General features: G+C 40.4%; 1 protein-coding gene across 6 annotated transcripts in view; it reads left to right on the plus strand.

Moving 5' to 3' along the window:
• The first annotated feature begins 1666 nt into the window (after window positions 1-1666).
• The window catches only part of LOC125884902 (CD209 antigen-like protein D), a 46298-nt gene continuing 26859 nt past the window's right edge, over window positions 1667-21105 (plus strand). The window contains exons 1-6 of one of the 6 annotated variants that reach the window (XM_049570219.1): window positions 1667-1819; window positions 2067-2156; window positions 3051-3134; window positions 3325-3467; window positions 16085-16185; window positions 16672-16921. In XM_049570219.1, the coding sequence (XP_049426176.1) occupies window positions 1777-1819; window positions 2067-2156; window positions 3051-3134; window positions 3325-3467; window positions 16085-16185; window positions 16672-16678 (468 nt within the window). In that variant the 5' untranslated portion in view covers window positions 1667-1776 and the 3' untranslated portion in view covers window positions 16679-16921. Of the gene's footprint in view, window positions 1820-2066; window positions 2157-3050; window positions 3135-3324; window positions 3468-3594; window positions 3696-4517; window positions 5894-16084; window positions 16186-16671; window positions 17865-21105 lie in introns of those variants that run through there. The other 5 variants (XM_049570208.1, XM_049570195.1, XM_049570202.1 and 2 more) reach the window with 5 other exon arrangements.

A 21105-nucleotide genomic window follows, 5' to 3' on the forward strand; every position in this document is an offset into this window, starting at 1 on the left:
GATTCTGGAGCATAGCAAGTACATTATTATATCGACATATTAACAATAGTGCCCCTTCCTTCCTCATCTGCCTTTCGATCCTCCACAAAACTCCTCCACTTCACTGTGGTTTCCCCTTTCTGGATTGTTATGTGCACCTTAAAAAGAGAGTCCCTAATTATTCAAAGTTAAGGTTTTTCAACCTTTTTACACACATAAACAAGGCCAAAACCTAATAACAAACAAAAATACATTTCTGATCATCTGCGCTGGATGAGCTTAATTTCTATCCACAAAATCTCTAAATATATGCTATAGAGTAATATCAATGTAGTGATATAAACACACGTGATAATAATATTATGAATAATAAAGGAAAAAATATATTAAAAAAATAAAGGTGTATTACATGATATACATGAATACAAAATTAACTTTTAGCATAAAGTACACTAATTGCCAATATGTAAACAGTTTCATGCTTGTATGAAAACGTAAGCCTATACACGTTTTTCTCATATCATCCACTTCATTGCTTTAATCATTTATTCATGTTTAATTTAAAGCACATGCTAAAATTATTCGTCATCGCGCTTCGGTTTCATGAAACAAAATGTGCAGGTCAAACAGTTCATTGCTAACAAGCTAAACTATTACCTACTACTTTAACCCATATTTGACGTGCCTTTCAGACTATCGTGGTAAAGACAGTCATATCACTTTAAACGTATCACTGTTGATCGACAAACAACAGAAGAAGGCAGTGGTGATAGATGTAGAAATCCTGAGCAACAGCAAATCAGAGCACTTGGGGCTGTGACCCCCAGACTGCGAGGGTGGCTCCAGCAGATTGCAGGCACAACATAACCTGTTGAGCAACCCACATCAGAACTTTACAACAAATGGCCTCATTTTTATTTAAATTGACATTCTAATATGATGAAATTATGAATGAGTTATAATGTAATTTGAAGTGACTTAACCTTTATATTTGCTGAAAACTGTACAGTTAAATCATATGAGCCTTTGTATGGTCATGGTCAGGGTCATCCTTTCAGCTTATTTTATACCCCCCTTTTAAATAAAACAGCACAGTAGAATAACTTCAAATTACATTATAACTGGATGTCACCTAGTTCACAAATTATTTTTTCAACTCACTCTAATAAATTTGCATTAATGTTAAAAAGTAACATTTTCATTCTGAACTAATGTTGAAGTTTAACCTTGCTACACCTATGTGTTACTGTTGATTGTTTTCTTTATTAAAGAAAGCCTTCTGCCATGGAGGGTTTCAGCTATCAGGGCACCAACAGTTATGAAGGCAGACATGAAGAGAAATAAAGTTCTATGATGATTAAAAAAGCTAAAATAATGAACGGCTTTGGATCTATGAAAAGACAGTGGTCTTAAAACTTGGCCACCAAACTCCAAGACAACAACTGAAACACTGATTATAAACACGCTGCTCATAAAGTGGTTCATTAACACAGACACAAACAGATAAGCCTCGAGAAACACACACATTCATTTACTGCTGGTTTCACTGCTTCGATCACTGAACATGATGTTTTTATTTGATATGAATCTATGGAGGAAATCGTCTTGAGTGTGCAAGTGTAAGAGATAGTAAGGTGGCTGAAGGGCGGAGGTGATAACTCTGTTTTGCTGGGGTAATCAGAAACAGAGAAGAAGAAGAAGCAGTTCAGCACAGTTCTCAGAAGACACTGTTACACATCTTTGTCATATTTTGGTGTGTTAAATATTTTGAGTTTTGTCTTCAAAGAGGAGGCTGAGATGACTTTGGACCATGACAGCATGCCTGATGCTTCATCCAGGAGTAAGTCATTTTCAGTAACAGAGCGTGAGTTTGGAGGGCATCATTTTTATCAGAGTCAGGTGTGGGGGTTTGATTCAAAAAATATCATAATTAGGCAACAAGCTACATATGAAGTTAATTTTTAATCTACTTAATGAGGAGAGGGTGTACAAGAAGTGAAATGAAAGCAGATCAGAGAACACAATATCACACCTGACTGCCTAATAATAATTATGGTGGTTTTGCATGTTTGATTTTCTGCACACAGAGGACAGACTCTTCAGACTGGTTGCTCTGAGCTTTGGACTCCTGTGTATCCTACAAGCTGCTGCCAACATTTCCCTGCGTCTTGCTCTCTGTGAGTGATCTTACATTTCTCTCTAATTTCACCCTGAGACTTAAATTCACCATCTCAACATTATAAGACCAAAAATTGGAACTACAAACACACTTACCAGCTATGATGATTATGTGACATATAGTGTGGAACCAACTTAGTTTCAGGAGTAATGAATTGCAGATGAAATGAACACAGCCCCACACCAAATGTGCACACTCATACTGTATGGTGTGTACATAAACTAGAATTAACACAAGAGTAGGTGTCTTTTCCCATGACACCCTAACCTCAGTGTTGACCTGCAGGCTGGTGTCATATGGGACTATAGGTACCTAAGGAATCCAGTGTTATCGACGCCACCTTCTCGGCAAAGAGGAAGATGGGCGTGACCATTTTCACAGAGGTCCCTTGACCTCTCACCTCAGGATATCTGAATGAAAATGGGAGCTGTGGGTACTCACGAGTCTCCTCTTTACAGACCTGTTCCCTTTATACTGATATGATGCAGTTTGGGGCAAAAATCATGCAGTATAAACATGTTATGTTCTGCCTAATTTCTGCATCCTGGGTCCCTAAACAGTCTTGGTATTGAATAAATTGGGTATGAATGGAAATCTGAGAGTCTCTTTTATTCAGTGAGCTCAGGTTTATTCATGTGTGATGAGACACCCAACTAAACACAGCATTTATTACAGATTTTTAACTAGAAAAACTCGGCACACAGTGCTGAGCTGCATCTCAAATTCATCCTCAGGTTCCCTGCTTGAGAAAGATGTATACCACTTATATGAGGCATATACTGTTGACCTGCAATCTCCCCAAAAAGATCCTTTGTCCCCCACCTAAAAAAGACAAAAATGTGTCCCGGAGGGTTAACTACAGTAGGACAAACGTATCTTTATGCTGTTACAGATGCAAAGATGCCAGATTATGAGGCCATTATCAAAAATCTGACTGAAGAGGGAGAAGATTTGAAGAGGAAGATGATCACCTTTGGTGAGTACGAGGAAGAAACTGAATACATTCTCATTAACATGGGAATAAAAAGATACATGATAAAAATGTTTTCTACCTCCTGTTAGGCCAACATGTTTTTTTTCTTATATTCTTATACTACTTCGTATGTGAAGTTTATTAGCATCATTTTTATTTATCATTATTATGATTATTTTGCTTTCTTCAACAGATAATCACTCCCAACAAGGATGGGTGTATTTCTCCCACAGTTTTTATTACATTTCTTCTATTAACAAGTCCTGGCAAGACAGTAGAGACGACTGTCTGCAAAGAGGTGCAGACCTGATCATTATCAACAGCAGAGAAGAACAGGTGAGTAATTTGGCTGTGAGAGAAAAAGGGGAAGTCAAAGGTCACTGAGATGGAGAGTGACTAAAATTGTAATATTTCATTTATGTTTTATATTGTTTTTCTCTCTGTCTCTCTTACTGTAAACAAGGAATTTGCAAGAAAGTTCAAAGGGCTCAGGTGGATTGGACTGACTGACAGTGAGACAGAGGGGACATGGACATGGGTGGATGGGACTGCACTGAACACAAGGTTCATAAATTCCTTTTTTATTAAAGATAATGATTAATATGGGGCGGCACGGTGGTGTGGTGGGTAGCACTCTCGCCTCACAGCAAGAGGGTTGCCGGTTCGATCCCGGGCGTGGGAGCCCTTCTTTGTGGAGTTTGCATGTTCTCCCCGTGTCAGCGTGGGTTCTCTCCGGGCACTCCGGCTTCCTCCCACAGTCCAAAGACATGCAGATTGGGGACTAGGTTAATTGATAACTCTAAATTGTCCGTAGGTGTGAATGTGAGCGTGAATGGTTGTTTGTCTCTATGTGTCAGCCCTGCGATAGTCTGGTGACCTGTCCAGGGTATACCCTGCCTCTCGCCCGATGTAGCTGGGATAGGCTCCAGCCCCCCCGCGACCCTTAAGAGGATGAAGCGGTTAGAAGAAGATGAAGATTAATATGTAGTATTGCTATATATTAAGGAACTAGTCTTCCTGATTGACCCTCCAGCCACCAGCTGGTGGCAGTACTGAGTTTACTGCTGCTGAGCAGCACTCCAGTAGGTGAGTGAGGAGGAAGTCCTGCACCACCTTTGATATTATGTGTTGCAGAGGTGGCAATTATGAATCACTCAGCTTCTTCTAGGTGTTTCATTCAGGGCTGATCAAAGATTTGAGCAGTTTAACTTTCTTTAGGCCAAGCTGTTGCACCACTGTTCAAATAAACTTTAGTACACCTTGGGTCACCAAAAAACTAAAATTATTTTTTGTAATGCTGAAACACTCAGGCGACCCGCCAAGACTTCACTCCAGCTTCTTTGGTTGTGTTTCCTGCTAAGAACATTCTTTGATGTTTGTTTTCAGCTACTGAAACGCTGGGGAGCCCAACAGCCATCAAGGCATTGATGAAGACTGTGGAGAAATAAGGCTTTATGACAGGGAATACAACTGGAATGATTCACCATGTAAAAAGCTAAACTTCTGGATCTGTGAGAAGGTGGTGGCTCCATGACTCAGCATCCAAATCTGCCCTAGACTGGCGATTGATAAGCTGCAGGGGAAGTGTCTCATCATCATGTACGAACACCTACATGTCACCACAGGAAAAACACAGGTGTCAATAATAAAATGAATGATGGCTAAAGTCCATGTAACTGCTTCACTTTCAGGGTCCTGGTGTGTTGGCTCACTGTCACAGTGTCACCATTTGTTGGGACACTTGAATAGAACAGAGCCATTCGTGTTACACCGTGCTTTCCTGACAAGTCAAAATGTCTGCTATTGTTCAAAAAATTAGTGAAGACAGAAATATATCATTAATATATTGATCGATTCATTACTAAATTAATTATTTTGTCAGTAGTCATCATTATCATCTTTATATAACACCTGATTATATTGCAATCGTCACAGTTTCAACTCTGCAATCACTTCTGACATCATCAAGTCTTCAAAGTGTATATAATCACATCAGAGTGCAGATACTTTTCATTTGGTTACTTGTCTAACCTTCCATAGATGCTTTAATGACTCATCAGCAGTGTCAAAAGGAGCTTTTGTAAATCTGTGATTGCTTTACTCACTGCTTTGTGTACAGCACAACACATTGTGTATTTATGAATTAACTGGATCCATTTTATGATAGGTTAGAAGTTGATTTTGCATTTTAACGGGGCCATCGTACATTCATTTGCATATGTGACATGCTGTAAACCCAGATTTATATTATAATTGGCTATTTCAGGATAAACGGTTTTTGATTTATTCAGAAAATAAATCAAAACCTGTTTATCCTGAAATCGCCAATTTTGCTATATTATAAGCTTTGAAGCATCAGCTACTTAAACAGTGTAGATATTGGATTTCTGACTTATGCACAGTTTGCAAAATTGATCTAAATACAATCACTACACTGTTACAACTGTGTACTCCACTGTTCCCAGTGTACAGACATAGTTGTCACATATGCCAGGGATGGTTGTAACATGTCTATAAATATACATAATTAATCAAACAAATACTCAAAATGAAAAGATTATTTATCGTTCACGTTACTGTGACTATTCATTCACTGGTCGCAAAATAAATGGCAACACACAGATGTAGCTTACATGATACAAAGTAGCTGGTCTGTGTTAAAGTGTAGACCTAGCTTACACTAAGTAGCAAGCTTGTGCGCAGGAGTGTAATGTGTGTTGCTTGGCAACAGTACTGTTCCAGTTGCTGGACTATGTGTGTTGGTGGAGCTAAATATATCATTAAATAAACAAACAAATCATAACCTGTTGCGGCTTTTTATCGTTAATAAATGGTGCTCGTAGAATTGTTGTATAAAAGCAATATCACACTGGAGGTTGTGCTGTTAAACTGAATATTATCAGCACAGTTATAATTATCTTTGGCACAGATTTTTTTTCCCCCATCTGTGCCATCCTCAGGAAATGTTCTGCCTCTGATTTTTTTCCTGTTATCTTATGACCTGCTTTTCTACTGACTTACCATGCAACTGATCATCATTAACTTGGCGTGTAATCAAGTCTGTTCAAGCCTTCAGGTTTTTAAATATAAATGGAGGTACTTGGTTCAGAGATGGTTGTAACAAGGCGTTAAAACTGTCCCAGTATCCCCAGCCATATATCCACCTACTGTAAACTACCCTGACTGTTAGTTTAACAAATGTTTATTATTTTTATTTTTAGCTTTAAAGATGCTGATTCTGATGAGACTCCTTGACATTTGATCTCAGCACAGTATCCAAAGTTCAAATTTTACCTAAAACAAACAAACAAACAAGCAAACAAACAAACAAACAACAACAACAAAACAAACAAAGAAAAAAAGAAACAAACAACTAAACCAAAACAAAACAAAACAAAAACAAATAACACCAAAACACAAACAAACCCATTAACAAAACATTTGCCAGTTCCTTTCTCTGGGAATTTTTAAATGTGGTTGCTTTTTTGTTCACCAGACCTTTCTCAAGAAAAGAAAGGTCTGGCTGGACTCTCACTTTAAGATTGGAGAAAAATGCGGCTGCTTGTATTTCTTTCAACCAATCACAATCGTTCTGGCGGTGCCACAGCAACTGTGCGCTTGAAAAAATATTGCCGGGGGGAATCAGGTTTTGGTGTAAAACGCCCACAAAAATATCGCCTACAGGACGCGAACCATGGCAGAAAAATGGCTACATCCCCGCAAGATCAAACACCGCAACAGTTAGTAAGGGCGTGTTGAAAGCGGTTGAAAACTGCTACACAACCGGAAATGGTAGGGCGGGACTTCAGCGGGTGGCTCGTTCTGCCCAATGAGAGGCTGATCTATGCAGCGAACTTCCGCCCACTCAGACTACTTTTTTGTAAACAAGACGACAATCTCACTGAATATGTGCAGAGTGATGTAATCACTCCAACTTGTTCCTTATTGGAGGAATTCAACTGCCCCCTGTTACCACTGTCCCTGGTCTCCCCTACATTATCATTTTGTTATTCTTTGGTAGGTCTTGGAAAGCCTGTTCCATCTTTTTTGTAGTTTGTTTAATTGATTTATCTGAAAACACCATTTGTCTGTGTGTTTTGATGATGTCCCTCTATTAACTTCTTGATCAAGTTACCATCTGTACCTTCAGTGTTCAGAGAAACAGATAACAAAATGATGTCTAAAAGCCATCATCCCTTAATGATTTTCCTGAATAAATGTGATTTCTCTTGTCAAAGTATAGAAAAGAAGGAGATCTAGCCTAAGAAATAGAGACTGATGAAGTCAGGTTTTTTGTTTTGTTGTTGTTGTTGTTGTTGACACTAGGTGTGTGTTTTTAAAATGACACAGCAACATAAGAAGGAGGTCCTTACTGCCATAGGTGTATAATGTAATATAATATATTGCTTATATGTGTCCTCGTCTAAACACCAGGTCGACATCCAACTTCTTTTCTAGTGTTAGTGAGTTCCATCATTAAAGTATCATGTTCATCACCCTCAGTGACAAACAGGGCTGTTTCAAGACACTCTGGGGGCCCCAGGCAAGAGGCACCTTGGAGGCCTGTCATTTATAAAAAGATAAATCACTTTTCTATGATACATCACTGATATTTAAAAGGAATAAATTACTTATTGACTTATTCATACTTCAAAAACAGCATCAATAAGTGATTAACATAGGGGGGATCAAAATAAAATAAATAAATTAAATAAAAATCAACCAGCCACCCTCCTCTCCTGACAAGTAAAGAACAGTCCCTTCATGAGTAAAGAACAGTCCCTAAAGTGCGGTGAGGTTTGTGGGCCGTTACCTGCCACAAAGAGAGAAATGTGAACGGCTCGTTTCTCCTCTGACACATCACATACCTGTGTACCGCCACAGCTCGGCTGTTCAGGTATTTCTGGGCTGTCATGAAAGCAGCATATTGAGTGCCAAGTGGCCAGCGCGCACCGTTATTGGACAGCGCATGGACACTCACCCTCTTGCAACTGGACTTTGAACTTATCCCACAGTAGTGGTACCGTGAGGTAACGTAGTACTATGGTACTCCAACAATGCTAGTGCGGGTGGCAACCAGTCATGCGGGACATGGTCTCAATTTGTGGGACACGTGAAAAGAGACAGAAATGCTGTGCAGTCCCGCACAATGCGGGACGTCTGGTCCCCCTACTTAGCCACTCGCAAGCAGCAGCTAGTAGGGGGCCCCATTAGGGGGGATTCCAACGTGTTGTCGTTGTTGCAGTGTCTGTAGGGATTCCATCATATTTTCATTGATATGGACCAATGTCAGCCGTCTCTGGGGGCCCCCTTCCAGCTCAGGGCCCTTGGCAATTGCCTAGTTTGCCTGTCCGGTTACGACGGCCCTGGTGACAAACCTGCACTTCCTCCTGATTTCTTCAGGCAGTGCACTATTTGCTGCTGTGTTGATGTTATCACAAGAAATTTGGAAACATGCAGATTTGTATCTCATAACTGTGAAAGACCGTAAAGTTCAGTCTGTAGTCAGGTATCCTGCATGTTGAGAATCAGGACATTTAAATCTACACTTCTGTGGTTGGGAAATCCTACTATTAAATGGAGAAACCTCTGTCCCTCCGTCCTTTCGTCCGTCTGTCCGTCTGTCATCATCTGTTTTCCTCCTCACTGCTTTGACCTATTTCTCTGAACTTGCACATAGGCTTTCATCTTGGTCATGTTCAGACAGCCACGATGCCGTTTTTGCATTTTTCCCACATTTCTACTGTTTATATTCACGTTTTTTTCCACTACCCATTCATACTGTAAGCACCATTAGCAGCGCGAGCTGCACATGCGCGGAGACCACTTGGAAAACACCTGCGCTGGGACCACAGTTTATGGCTGGGACATGCAATTTCAAGCACCAACACTTGCTGAAGACTAAGGTAGTTACTTTACTTAACGAACGCTCGTCTGTGTCTGTGTGCGCAAGCCAGCCATTACGTATTTTCACTTTACTGACATTAGCCTACAAACATTACAAACTAAACATTGTGCTGTGCACTTTGCACTGTTTCTTTCATTCTTTCTCCGTGTTGCATGAGTATGTGTGTACTGTGTGCTCTGCGCATGCACGTACCTCCATGCCGTCAGCCAAAACTATGCTCCACGTATCTTATAATGACAAAAACTCTGTCTGTGGGTGTGTCTGCATGTCTATTCCATGTTTTTCTCCTCGCTGACTTTGTCAATCCATGTGTAATTTGGCACAGTGGTAGAGGGTCATGGGAGGATGCGAATGAAGCAATATTACATCAATTGGCCAAAGGGGGGCGCTATAGCAACCCATTGAAATTGCAAGCTTTGAATGGGCATATCTCATCCCCCGTATGTCGTAGAGACATGAAACTTTGCACAGAGATGCCTCTCCTCATGAGGAACAAATTTGCCTCAAGAACCCATAACTTCCGGTTATATAGATTTTCCGCCATTTTGAATTCGATCTCTTCCTAGGAAGTTTGACCGATCTGCATGAAACTCGGTGAACATAATCTAGGGACCAATATCTGAAGTTCCCTCTTGGCAAAAGTTGGAAAATGTACTAAAACTGAGCTTCTATAAGGCAATGAATATTGCGGAGGGCGTGGCTCATCACATAAAAGTGTATAACATCCCAAGGGTTTCACTGATCACCACGCAACTTTGTAGGCATATGACCACACATAATCTGAGGGGACTCCTCCATTATTGACCCCATCAAACAAAATGGGGGCGCTAGAGAGCTAATTTCTTATCTAGGCCTAACCGCCTTATCAATTTTTACTAAACTTGGTAGATATGTAGAACAGGACGCCTCAAAGTGACTGGAGAAATTCAAGTCTAATTGGCAACTGGGTGGCGCTATAACAACAAGAACAATGCTTAAAAAAGGCTAAAATGTGACCGATCGCTGTGGCTCCCCCTGTGGCCAAATGTTTTCCTTTTTTTTTTTTTTTTTTTAATTTTTGGTATGACTAAGTCATGGTATGGTATGCTATCCATCATCACTGTGCTGTGCTGCCGTTGATGCTGTGCACTCAATGGGTATGGACTAGTAAATGTTTATTCTTGACAAATTGGTCTCATTATCACAGTCATCAAATGCTCCCTCCTCAGTTGCTCTTCCTGAGGTTTCTACCATTTTTTTTCCCCGTTAAAGGGTTTTTTTGGGGGAGTTTTTCCTTATCCGCTGTGAGGGTCCAAAGGACAGAGGGATGTTGTATGCTGTAAAGCCCTGTGAGGCAAATTGTGATTTGTGATATTGGGCTTTATAAATAAAACTGATTGATTGATTGATCTCTCAAGGCAGACTTAAATGCATCTTGCAGGCTTTGTTTTCAAATTGAATCGGACCTAAACCATCCAGTGCTTTGTAAACCAACAGCAGTATTTTGAAACTGAATCTCTGAGAGACAAGAAGTCAGCGTAGAGACATCAGAACTGGACAGATGTGATCCAGTTTCTTGGTCTTAGTGAGAACTCAAGCAGGAGTGTTTCGTATCAGCTGTAGCTGTCTGATCAGTTTTTTTTAGGGAGATCAGCAAAGACAGTTACGGTAGTCAAGTCTAGTGAAAATAAATGCATGGACAGTGGGTTTTTTTTCCAAATCTGGCTGAGACACAAGTTGTGTTCTTAAGGTGATAGTAGGCTGACTTTACATTTGTCTTAATGTGGTTCAGGTCTGAGTCCATGACTAAATCAAGATTTCTGGCTTGGTCCATCAACTGAGCACTGACTTTTAATTGTTGCTTCTTGGCTCCAAGAACAGTTAACTCAGTTTTGTCATTGTTTAATTGGAGAAAACTGTCACACATTCAATAACTGATTTGTTCAATGCACTCAGTCAGAGCTTGTATTGGACCAAAGTCCCTGGTAATATGGTTATGTAAATTTGTGTGTCATCTGCATAATTATGGTAACATTTTGTTGAGTCTCAACCCTCACCTATGGTCATGAGATTTGGGTAGTGACCGAAAGAATGAGATTGCAGATTCAAGCAGCAGACATGAGCTTCCTCCGGAGGGTAACTGGGCTCAGCCTTAAGGTGCTCACAGACTCGGACATACTATAAGCGGAGTGGACTCCACGAGGAATGTCTGCAGTCATTCGGGCTTCCATAGTCGAGCGCACTTCGGCGTTGTTTTTTCCTGTAACAATGTCTGTGAAACACTACATTACCCACAATTCTTGCACGTTGTTTGCACTCTTCTGTCATGGCAATGTGAAAAATACATGCCGAGCCGTCTTCTGACGGACACTGGTGCACGGAGCAGAGTCCACATGGTTGTAAAATCTGAGCTTCGTGCGCACAGGGCTTACGGACCTCTGCTTTTAGTCCGGGCAGACCTCCGTGGAGTCCGCTCCGCGTACGTTCCGCCTGAGTATGTTCGGGCCTTTAGAGATAGGGTGAGGAGCTCAGACATCCGAAGGGAGCTCAGCATAGAGCCGCTGCTCCTTTGTGTCGAAAGGGGCCAGTGTGGTCCCAGAATGGAGCCTTGGGGAACTCCACGTCATTTTTGTACACTCAGATGTATAATTACTTATATATACAAAGTAGTCTCTATCCTTTAAGTGGGAACTGAACCAGATTAGTGCCGTGCCAGAAAGTCCCACCCAGATTTCCAGTTGATGTCGTAATATGTTGTGGTCAGCCGTATCAAATGCAGCACTGAGATCCAGTAACACTGTAAATAAAATTATGCCACTGTCTGTGTTTACGTGGATGTCATTGAAGACCTTAACAAGAACAGTCTGAGTGCTGTGTGGTCAGAAACCGGACTCTAAGACATCAAAACAGTTTAGTGCCAAGGGAACAAAGGTGCCTTTCCATTTTGTCTTGTATTGCGAATTTTGCTGTGAATAGAATCATAAAATACACTGGATGCAGTATACGAGGTTTCTCTACATTAATCTTTTGGGGCAACGGATTAAAAAAATATTTTCGTATCTCAATAAAAAATTATCTTGGTGTGCAAAGGGCTATGTCTTTATATGCCAGTATTTTGTTAGAAAACTTGCTGGTTGAGTGTATAAAAATATAAAATCTTCTCTTCTGTTGTGGGAGAATTGCAGGTTATGATTATTATAATATATGTTTGTATTTGATTTCTCTTCATAAAAAAAGTGTTCTGGTGAAATTTGTCAATATCGTTTAAGATCCACAATAACTGATGGCAGTGGCGGCTCCTGCCAAATTTCTCAGGGGGGGCAATTGTTGTGATGATGGCTGAGGTGACCCGTTCAATGGGTAAATTTGAATTAATTTGGCTCTACAATGACTGAACAATCCACTGTGGTCATTAACAGACTACTTTTCATCAGTTTGCCCACATAAACACCTTTGAATGTAAACAGAGACCTGTTTTACCATTAATCAAATAAAACTGAGTAAGGTATTCACTGAGTCATTGTCAGTCTTAATCAGAAAACATTTTATTATAGCTAAGTGGAAATTCATTTCCACTTACGCACGCACGCATGCACGCACGCACACACACACACTGACTGATTAGCAGTTTTCTTGGATGTGTTGTATTTCATTCACTTCAAGTCTACATTAATAATTTCCTTCACTCAAAGTCCTTGAAGCTTAAATGATAATAAGAATACCAAAGCACCGTTCTGGCAGGACTTAAAACACTAACCATATACAACCTGCGCAAAAAGGCGAGAAGCTGAAAGAAGGATGACTTTTTTGTCTGTTTTTCAACTTTCAGTCACAGCCATGTTACTGAAATTCTAGTATTAGATAATAATAATAATATTAATAATAATAATAATAAATTTATTTATAGAGCACTTTACATCAAAGTGCTGTATAGGTGAATTTAGTAAAAACATGCAGAACACTAGTAAAAACAAAAACACAATTTAAAACAGGACACCATTAAAAAAAAATCTTTAAAGTAGTTTAACAGTCTGTCAAAAGGTAAACACAAAAATAAATTAAAAGTCAACAATGTTTAAATGGTCATGGAGATAATGTAAATTAACAAAGACCATAAAGCCAAAAGGACTTTTTCCACTTCTACACTGAACTATAACTCACAGTGTTGTTGATGATGTTACTTTGATGTTTCAAACAGCCAAACATTGATAGCAATTCTGTCTCACCGGGCACTGTGGTACCATCTTCATCACTGTGACTCTTGGAGGCAGCAGTCCTGGCTGAAGCATCAGAGAGGTTCATCATCTCCACAGTGATCTCTGATTCATTTTCATAGACGGCCATATTTCACTCAGAATGTGATGGATGTCTTACTGGTGGTTTCTGTGATCTGCTTCTTCTTTTGTATGTTGCTTAAACTGCAAAGCACTCATGTACTTCCTCATTTTAAAGTTAAATGTTGTTTTTGTTGTGGTTTGAGAGATGTCATCTCTGTGTGCTGTGGGGAGGTGTGTTCTGCGTCCTTTTTTGGCAGGTGGTTTGGAAGCCTTGCAGCTGGAGCTCATGTCTAATCAAGGACTGCTCTTAAGAAGTGAGCTGCAGAGGACCCGTTGCCAGATTGTCTGCACTGCACTTGATTTTTGATTCTCAAGTTTTCTCCACATGCTGACTGACATTTTTGCCTTTGTGTGCCCCAGGTCCAGCCTGCTATCACACTGTGCTCCAGCGCCTAGCTACCAAGCCGCCCATCCTCGAGCCCTCCCCAGCTGCCATACACCAGCTCATGAGCCTCCCTCCCTCCATTCTCCGGAGCCCCTCTCCACACACTTCCCCCCTCTCTTTCGAGCTCCTGGATTCCAGTGTTTGCCTGCGCCTCTATTCTCCTTCCCACACCACCAGCCTGCCTTGCCACCCACCTTCTCCCCAGCTCATTCAGCAGACGCCGACACCCATCTGCCCCTTGCCCCGTGCCACATCACCCGGCCCCTGGACTGCTGCTCACCTCCCTCTCCCTGATTATCTTTTCATTAAATCGCTTTTCATTACGTTTAAACTGTGTCTGTGTCTGCTCTTGGGTCCACTTCACAACCAAACATCAGTTTTCACCCTATTTCCACTGACATCATATTTTTCTTTCTACAGAAGTGAGAAGGTAGAAAATCTACAGAAGTAGAATGTGGTCACAAAAATAGACTTCCTCCTATAGAAATTTTTACCAATCAGATCTTTTTCATTTTCATGCAAGCGTATCTTAAAAAAAAAAAAAACTGCCTCTAATTTGTATCAGTAGCTACTAAACAACATACTATATTCTCAATCAAGACACTTTAACCAAGTTATTCTGAATTCTGAGAACACCAACTTTTGGAGCTGCTTTGGGAAATAAGATTTATGTCCGCAAAGTGAAAATAAGAAAACAATGGCAAAACAACAATAATATCATTCTTTTATTTACATGGCACTTTTCAAGCAATAAATGCCATATTTTTAAAAACATGAAATGCAAAAAAAGACAAACAAGAACAACATATCTGGACTGTGAGAAGACACCAGGGGCGGACTGGGACACAAATTCAGCCCGAGACATTCAGGCGCACTGGCCCACACACCAGCCCACACGTTTCTACCTAAAGTCCTTGATATGCTTGTACACACTACACAAACGCTGTCCTCAGAATCAACTGCGTAAGAAAATCAGCAGTTATTGTTTAATTCCAGACTATAAAATAAATGCAATAATGAACTGGCCACAAATGGTGCTGTGCTTATTATTTAACTTAAAATAAGAGCACATGACTCTATCCTCATGCATCTAATTTTATGCACAAAATAACTGTCTGCCCTGCACAGCCCTGCTCTTGCATTACATAAGCCAAATTTATATCTCCATGGCTCATACACATACACATACTCTTTAACATGACCTGTTGAGCAACTCATATTGGAACCTTACAACAAACAAAGTCATGCTGTTGTTATTGTCCTGCACCTGATGTAATCAGAGGGGGATTATGATAAATGAATATGAGGAAATTATGACTGCTCTAGTGTCATTTTTAAAATTACAGTAAAATCACATGAAATTTGACATGCACATTGTCAGGGTCATCCTGAGCAGGACTCCTTTTAAACAGGGCCGTGCCGCCCATAGGGCAGGTTAGGCAAATGCTGTAGGCACCAGCATGCCAGAGGGCGCCAGGGAGTGAGGTGTTTGTTTTTTTTTTTTTCTTTCCCATTCTATTCGAAAAATTAGACAAGTATACACTACAAAACAACAACAGTACATATAGCCATACGTCTTTAAATAATGATGAAATAATATTTCTAATTTAAACTTCTGCCTGCTTGGCATCCTTCTGCCTCTCTGGCAGGCAGCATCAATTTCGCCACGGTCCCCAACCGCGCCCCCTCCCTCCTCCCCCCGCTACCTGCCGTCTTCTGTAATGTGATGCTGCTGAGTGACAAACTGACAGTCGGCTGCCATCGTCATGAAGAGGCAAAAGCCCTCTGGGGCGCAGTACAAAAACAAAGAAAAGAAGAGGAGGAGAAACGTGAACGAGACCGAGGTAATGATGTGATGTGATGAACACTTCATTAAAAATGGTAGAAACACAACTTAAGTTACAGTTACTTAAGCACTTGCAAGCTAACGTGAGCTCATTAGCCGCTAATGATTAGCGGTTAGGCTACGACTACGTAACGTCAATGTTACTGCGACTTCATTAGCCACTTGTTTTAGGAATACTTTAAGCATTCAGCTAGAGTTAATGTCAGTTAATGTTGCTCCCATCTTATAGAAAGTTGGAAAGAAAGACTCAAAGTGTTTGGGGGAATGAATAAGTAACATAATTGAATATATTGGCCTATCTTTTCTTTTAATGTTTAGTGTGCTGCTGCACAAACCACTCACTGTTTACCAACCAGGCATATATTCATATACTGTATATTTATGTTTTCTAATTTTCAGATTTGTCCAATTTGTAATTTGGAGAGTGGCTAAAATTGTAATATTTCATTTATGTTTTATATTGTTTTTTTTTTCTCTCTCTCTCTTACTGTAAACAAGGAATTTGCAAGAAAGTTCAAAGGGCTCAGGTGGATTGGACTGACTGACAGTGAGACAGAGGGGACATGGACATGGGTGGATGGGACTGCACTGAACACAAGGTTCATAAATTCCTTTTTTTATTAAAGATAATGATTAATATGTAGTATTGCTATATATTTTATATATGTTAAGGAACTGGTCTTCCTGATTGACCCTCCAGCCACCAGCTGGTGGCAGTACTGAGTGCACTGCTGCTGAGCAGCACTCCAGTAGGTGAGTGAGGAGGAAGTCCTGCACCACCTTTGATTTTATGTGTTATGTGTTGCAGAGGTGGCAATTATGAATCACTCAGCTTCTTCTAGGTGTTTCATTCAGGACTGATCAAAGATTTGAGCAGTTTAACTTTCTTTAGGCCAAGCTGTTGCACCACTGTTCAAATAAACTTTTGTTCAGCCTTTCTACTGCTGCTGGTTTAAACCGTGGGTCACCAAAAATATAAAATTATTTTTTGTAATGCTGAAACACTCAGGTGACACGCCAAGACTTCACTCCAGCTTCTTTGGTTGTGTTTCCTGCTAAGAACATTCTTTGATGTTTGTTTTCAGCTACTGAAACGCTGGGGAGCCCAACAGCCATCAAGGCATTGATGAAGACTGTGGAGAAATAAGGCTTTATGACAGGGAATACAACTGGAATGATTCACCATGTAAAAAGCTAAACTTCTGGATCTGTGAGAAGGTGGTGGCTCCATGACTCAGCATCCAAATCTGCCCTAGACTGGCGATCGATAAGCTGCAGGGGAAGCATCTCATCATCATGTACGAACACCAACATGTCACCACAGGAAAAACACAGGTGCCAATAATAAAATGAATGATGGCTAAAGTCCATGTAACTGCTTCACTTTCAGGGTCCTGGTGTGTTGGCTCACTGTCACAGTGTCACCATTTGTTGGGACACTTGAATAGAACAGAGCCATTAGTGTTACACTGTGCTTTCCTGTCAAGTCAAAATGTCTGCTATTGTTCAAAAAATTAGTGAAGACAGAAATATATCATTAATTTATTGATCGATTCATTCACTGTCAAGAGGAGCTTTTGTAAATCTATGATTGCTTTACTCACTGCTTTGTGTACAGCACCACACATTGTGTATTTATGAATTAATTGTATCCATTTTATGAAGTTGATTTTGCATTTTAACGGGGCCGTCGTACATTCATTTGCATATGTGACATGCTGTAAACCCAGATTTATATTATAATTGGCTATTTCAGAATAAACGGTTTTTGATTTATTCAGAAAATAAGTCAAAACCCGTTTATCCTGAAATCGCCAATTTTGCTATATTATAAGCTTTGAAGCATCAGCTACTAAAACAGTGTAGTTATTGGATGTCTGAGCTATGCACAGTTTGAAAAATTGATCTAAATACAATCACTCCACTGTTACAACTGTGTACTCCACTGTTCCCAGTGTACAGACATAGTTGTCACATATGCCAGGGATGGTTGTAACATGTCTACAAATATATATAATTAATCAAACAAATACTCAAAATGAAAAGATTATTTATCGTTCACCTTACTGTGACAAATCATTCACTGGTCGCAAAATAAATGGCAACACACAGATGTAGCTTACATGATATAAAGTAGCTGGTCTGTGTTAAAGTGTAGACCTAGCTTACACTAAGTAGCAAGCTTGTGCGCAGGAGTGTAATGTGTGTTGCTTGGCAACAGTACTGTTCCAGTTGCTGGACTATGTGTGTTGGTGGAGCTAAATATATCATTAAATAAACAAACAAATCATAACCTGTTGCGGCTTTTTATCGTTAATAAATGGTACTTGTAGAATTGTTGTATAAAGCAATATCACACTGGAGGTTGTGCTGTTAAACTGAATATTATCAGCACAGTTATAATTATCTTTGGCACAGATTTTTTTTTTTCCATCTGTGCCATCCTCAGGAAATGTTCTGCCTCTTGCTGTTTTTTTTTTTCGTGTTAGCTTAAGACCTACTTTTCCACTGACTTAGCATGCAACTGATCATCATTAACTTGGCGTGTAATCAAGTCTGTTCAGGCCTTCAGGTTTTTTAAATATAAATGGAGGTACTTGGTTCAGAGATGGTTGTAACAAGGCGTTAAAACTGTCCCAGTATCCCCAGCCATATATCCACCTACTGTAAACTACCCTGACTGTTAGTTTAACAAATGTTTATTATTTTTATTTTTAGCTTGAAAGACACTGATTCTGATGAGACTTGTTTGGACTCCTTGACATTTGATCTCAGCACAGTATCCAAAGTTAAAATTTTACCTAAAAAGAAAGAGAGAAACAAACAAACAAACAACAACACCAAAACAAACCAAGAAACAAAAGAAACAAACAACTAAACCCAACAAAAACAAATAACACCAAAAAAACAAGCAAACCCTTGGGGCGTTGGTGGCTCAAGGCCAAAACACACCGGCGGCGTCATATGACGGCGGCGTCATATGACGGCGGCATCATTGACGCGAGTCAAGTGCCGCCCCCAACAGAGACAAAAAGCGTCGTGCTGCGGGGCGTCAACCGGATTTCTATTGCATACTCCAGTCCGCAGGAGCTGGGAAGTACAAAATAGCACTTTTTCAAGGGCGGCAACGCTGGAAAAATAGGACAATAGCGTAAAGTGCCGCGGTGCAGCATGTCGACACGCGTCGAGCCGCCGCCGGTGTGGGTTTGTAAATAGAAAATAATGGGAGCGACTGTTTTGACGCGCGTCGTCCGGCGCCGGTGTGTTTTGGCCTTTAGTGATAGAGCAGGCGCCTCATGAACAAGGCTGTTGCCGCATCGGCCTGGGTTCGACTCCAGCCTGGAATTTTTAAATGTGGCTGCTTTTTTTGTAAACAAGAAGACAGTCTCACTTAATATGTGCAGAGTGATGTAATCACTCCAACTTGTTCCTTATTGGAGGAATTCAACTGCCCCCTGTCACCACCGTCCCTGGTCTCCCCTACATTATCATTTTGTTATTCTTTGGTAGGTCTTGGAAAGCCTGTTCCATCTTTTTTGTAGTTTGATTAATTGATTTATCTGAAAACACCATTTGTCTGTGTGTTTTGATGATGTCCCTCTATTAACTTCTTGATCAAGTTACCGTCTGTACCTTCAGTGTTCAGAGAAACAGATAACAAAATGATGTCTAAGAGCCATCATCCCTTAATGATTTCCCTGAATAAATGTGATTTCTCGTGTCAAAGTATAGAAAAGAAGGAGATCTAGCCTAAGAAGTAGAGACTGATGAAGTCAGGTTTTTTGTTTTGTTGTTGTTGTTGTTGACACTAGGTGTGTGTTTTTAAAATGACACAGCAACATCAGAAGGAGGTCCTTACTGCCATAGGTTTATAATGTAATATAATATATTGCTTATATGTGTCCTCGTCTAAACACCAGGTCGACATCCAACTTCTTTTCTAGTGTTAGTGAGTTCCATCATTAAAGTATCATGTTCATCACCCTCAGTGACAAACCTGCACTTCCTCTGATTTCCTCAGGCAGCACACTTTTTGCTGCTGTGTTGATGTTATCACAAGAAATTTGGAAACATGCTGATTTGTATCTCATAACTGTGAAAGACTGTAAAGTTCAGTCTGTAATCAGGTGTCCTGCATGTAGAGAATCATGACCTTTTAATGTACACTTCTGTGGTTGGGAAACAAATGTTTATTCTTGAGAAATTGGTCATCAAATGCTCCCCCGCATCTCTCAAGGCAGACTTAAATGCAGCTTTTGATTTCAAATTGAATTGGACCTAAACCATCCAGTGCTTTTGTAAACCAACAGTAGTATTTTGAAACTGATAGAACAGAACTGGACAGATGTGATCCAGTTTCTTGGTCTTAGTGAGAACTCAAGCAGGAGCGTTTTGAATCAGCTGCAGCTGTCTGATCAGTTTTTTTTAGGGAGATCAGCAAAGACAGTTACGGTAGTCAAGTCTAGTGAAAATAAATGCATGGACAGTGGGTTTTTTTTTTCCAAATCTGGCTGAGACACAAGTCGTTCTATCCTTGATATGTTCTTAAGGTGATAATAGGCTAACTTGTCTTAATGTGGCTATTGAGATTAAGGTCTAAGTCCATGACTAAATCAAGATTTCTGGCTTGGTCCGTCAACTGACTTTTAATTGTTGCTTCTTGGCTCCAAGAACAGTTAACTCAATTTTGCCTTTGTTTAATTGGAGAAAACTGTCACACATTCAATAACTGATTTGTTCAATGCACTCAGTCAGAGCTTGTATTGGACCAAAGTCCCTGGTAATATGGTTATGTAAATTTGTGTGTCATCTGCATAATTATGGTAACATTTTGTTTTATTTCCTCGCCTTTGCCAGAGAGCGAAGCTTTTGATTTACTAGTCCATCTGAGTCCTAGCCCTCACCTATGGTCATGAGATTTGGGTAGTTACAGAAAGAATGAGATTGCAGATTCAAGCAGCAGAAATGAGCTTCCTCCAGAGGGTAACTGGCCTCAGCCTTAGAGATAGGGTGAGGAGCTCAGACATCCGTAGGGGAGCTCAGCATAGAGCCGCTGCTCCTTTGTGTCGAAAGGGGCCAGTTGAGGTGGTTTGGCCATCAAACAGTATGCCTCATGGATGTCTCCTGCAGGTCGAACTGGTAGGAGGCCCTGGGGTAGACCCAGAACATGCTGGAGGGATTATACCTTATCTGGCCCTGCTGACACTTCAGGATCCCCCAGGAGCAACAAAAAAGTTGCGTGCTCAAATATCCCTGACCAGCTTCTACTGTTTTTTATTTTTATTTTGTTTTCTCATATGTGCTGTCTTGTGACTTGAACAGTAAATACGTACTCCACTGTGGGTGTTTGTCTGTGCAATGAATGACAGATGAGAGTGAACTGTCAGTCAGTGATGATTAAAAAAACATGCCCACCAGGCGCTGCCCAGCCAATACTTGCAACAGTTGTTCAGCTTGACAGCCAATAAATGGCATTATGCTGGGTATTCGCTGCTGTCGTATTTGTTGTTAGCCGTTAG

Source organism: Epinephelus fuscoguttatus, linkage group LG3, assembly GCF_011397635.1.
Source record: "Epinephelus fuscoguttatus linkage group LG3, E.fuscoguttatus.final_Chr_v1".
Classification (NCBI taxonomy): Eukaryota; Metazoa; Chordata; class Actinopteri; order Perciformes; family Serranidae; genus Epinephelus; species Epinephelus fuscoguttatus.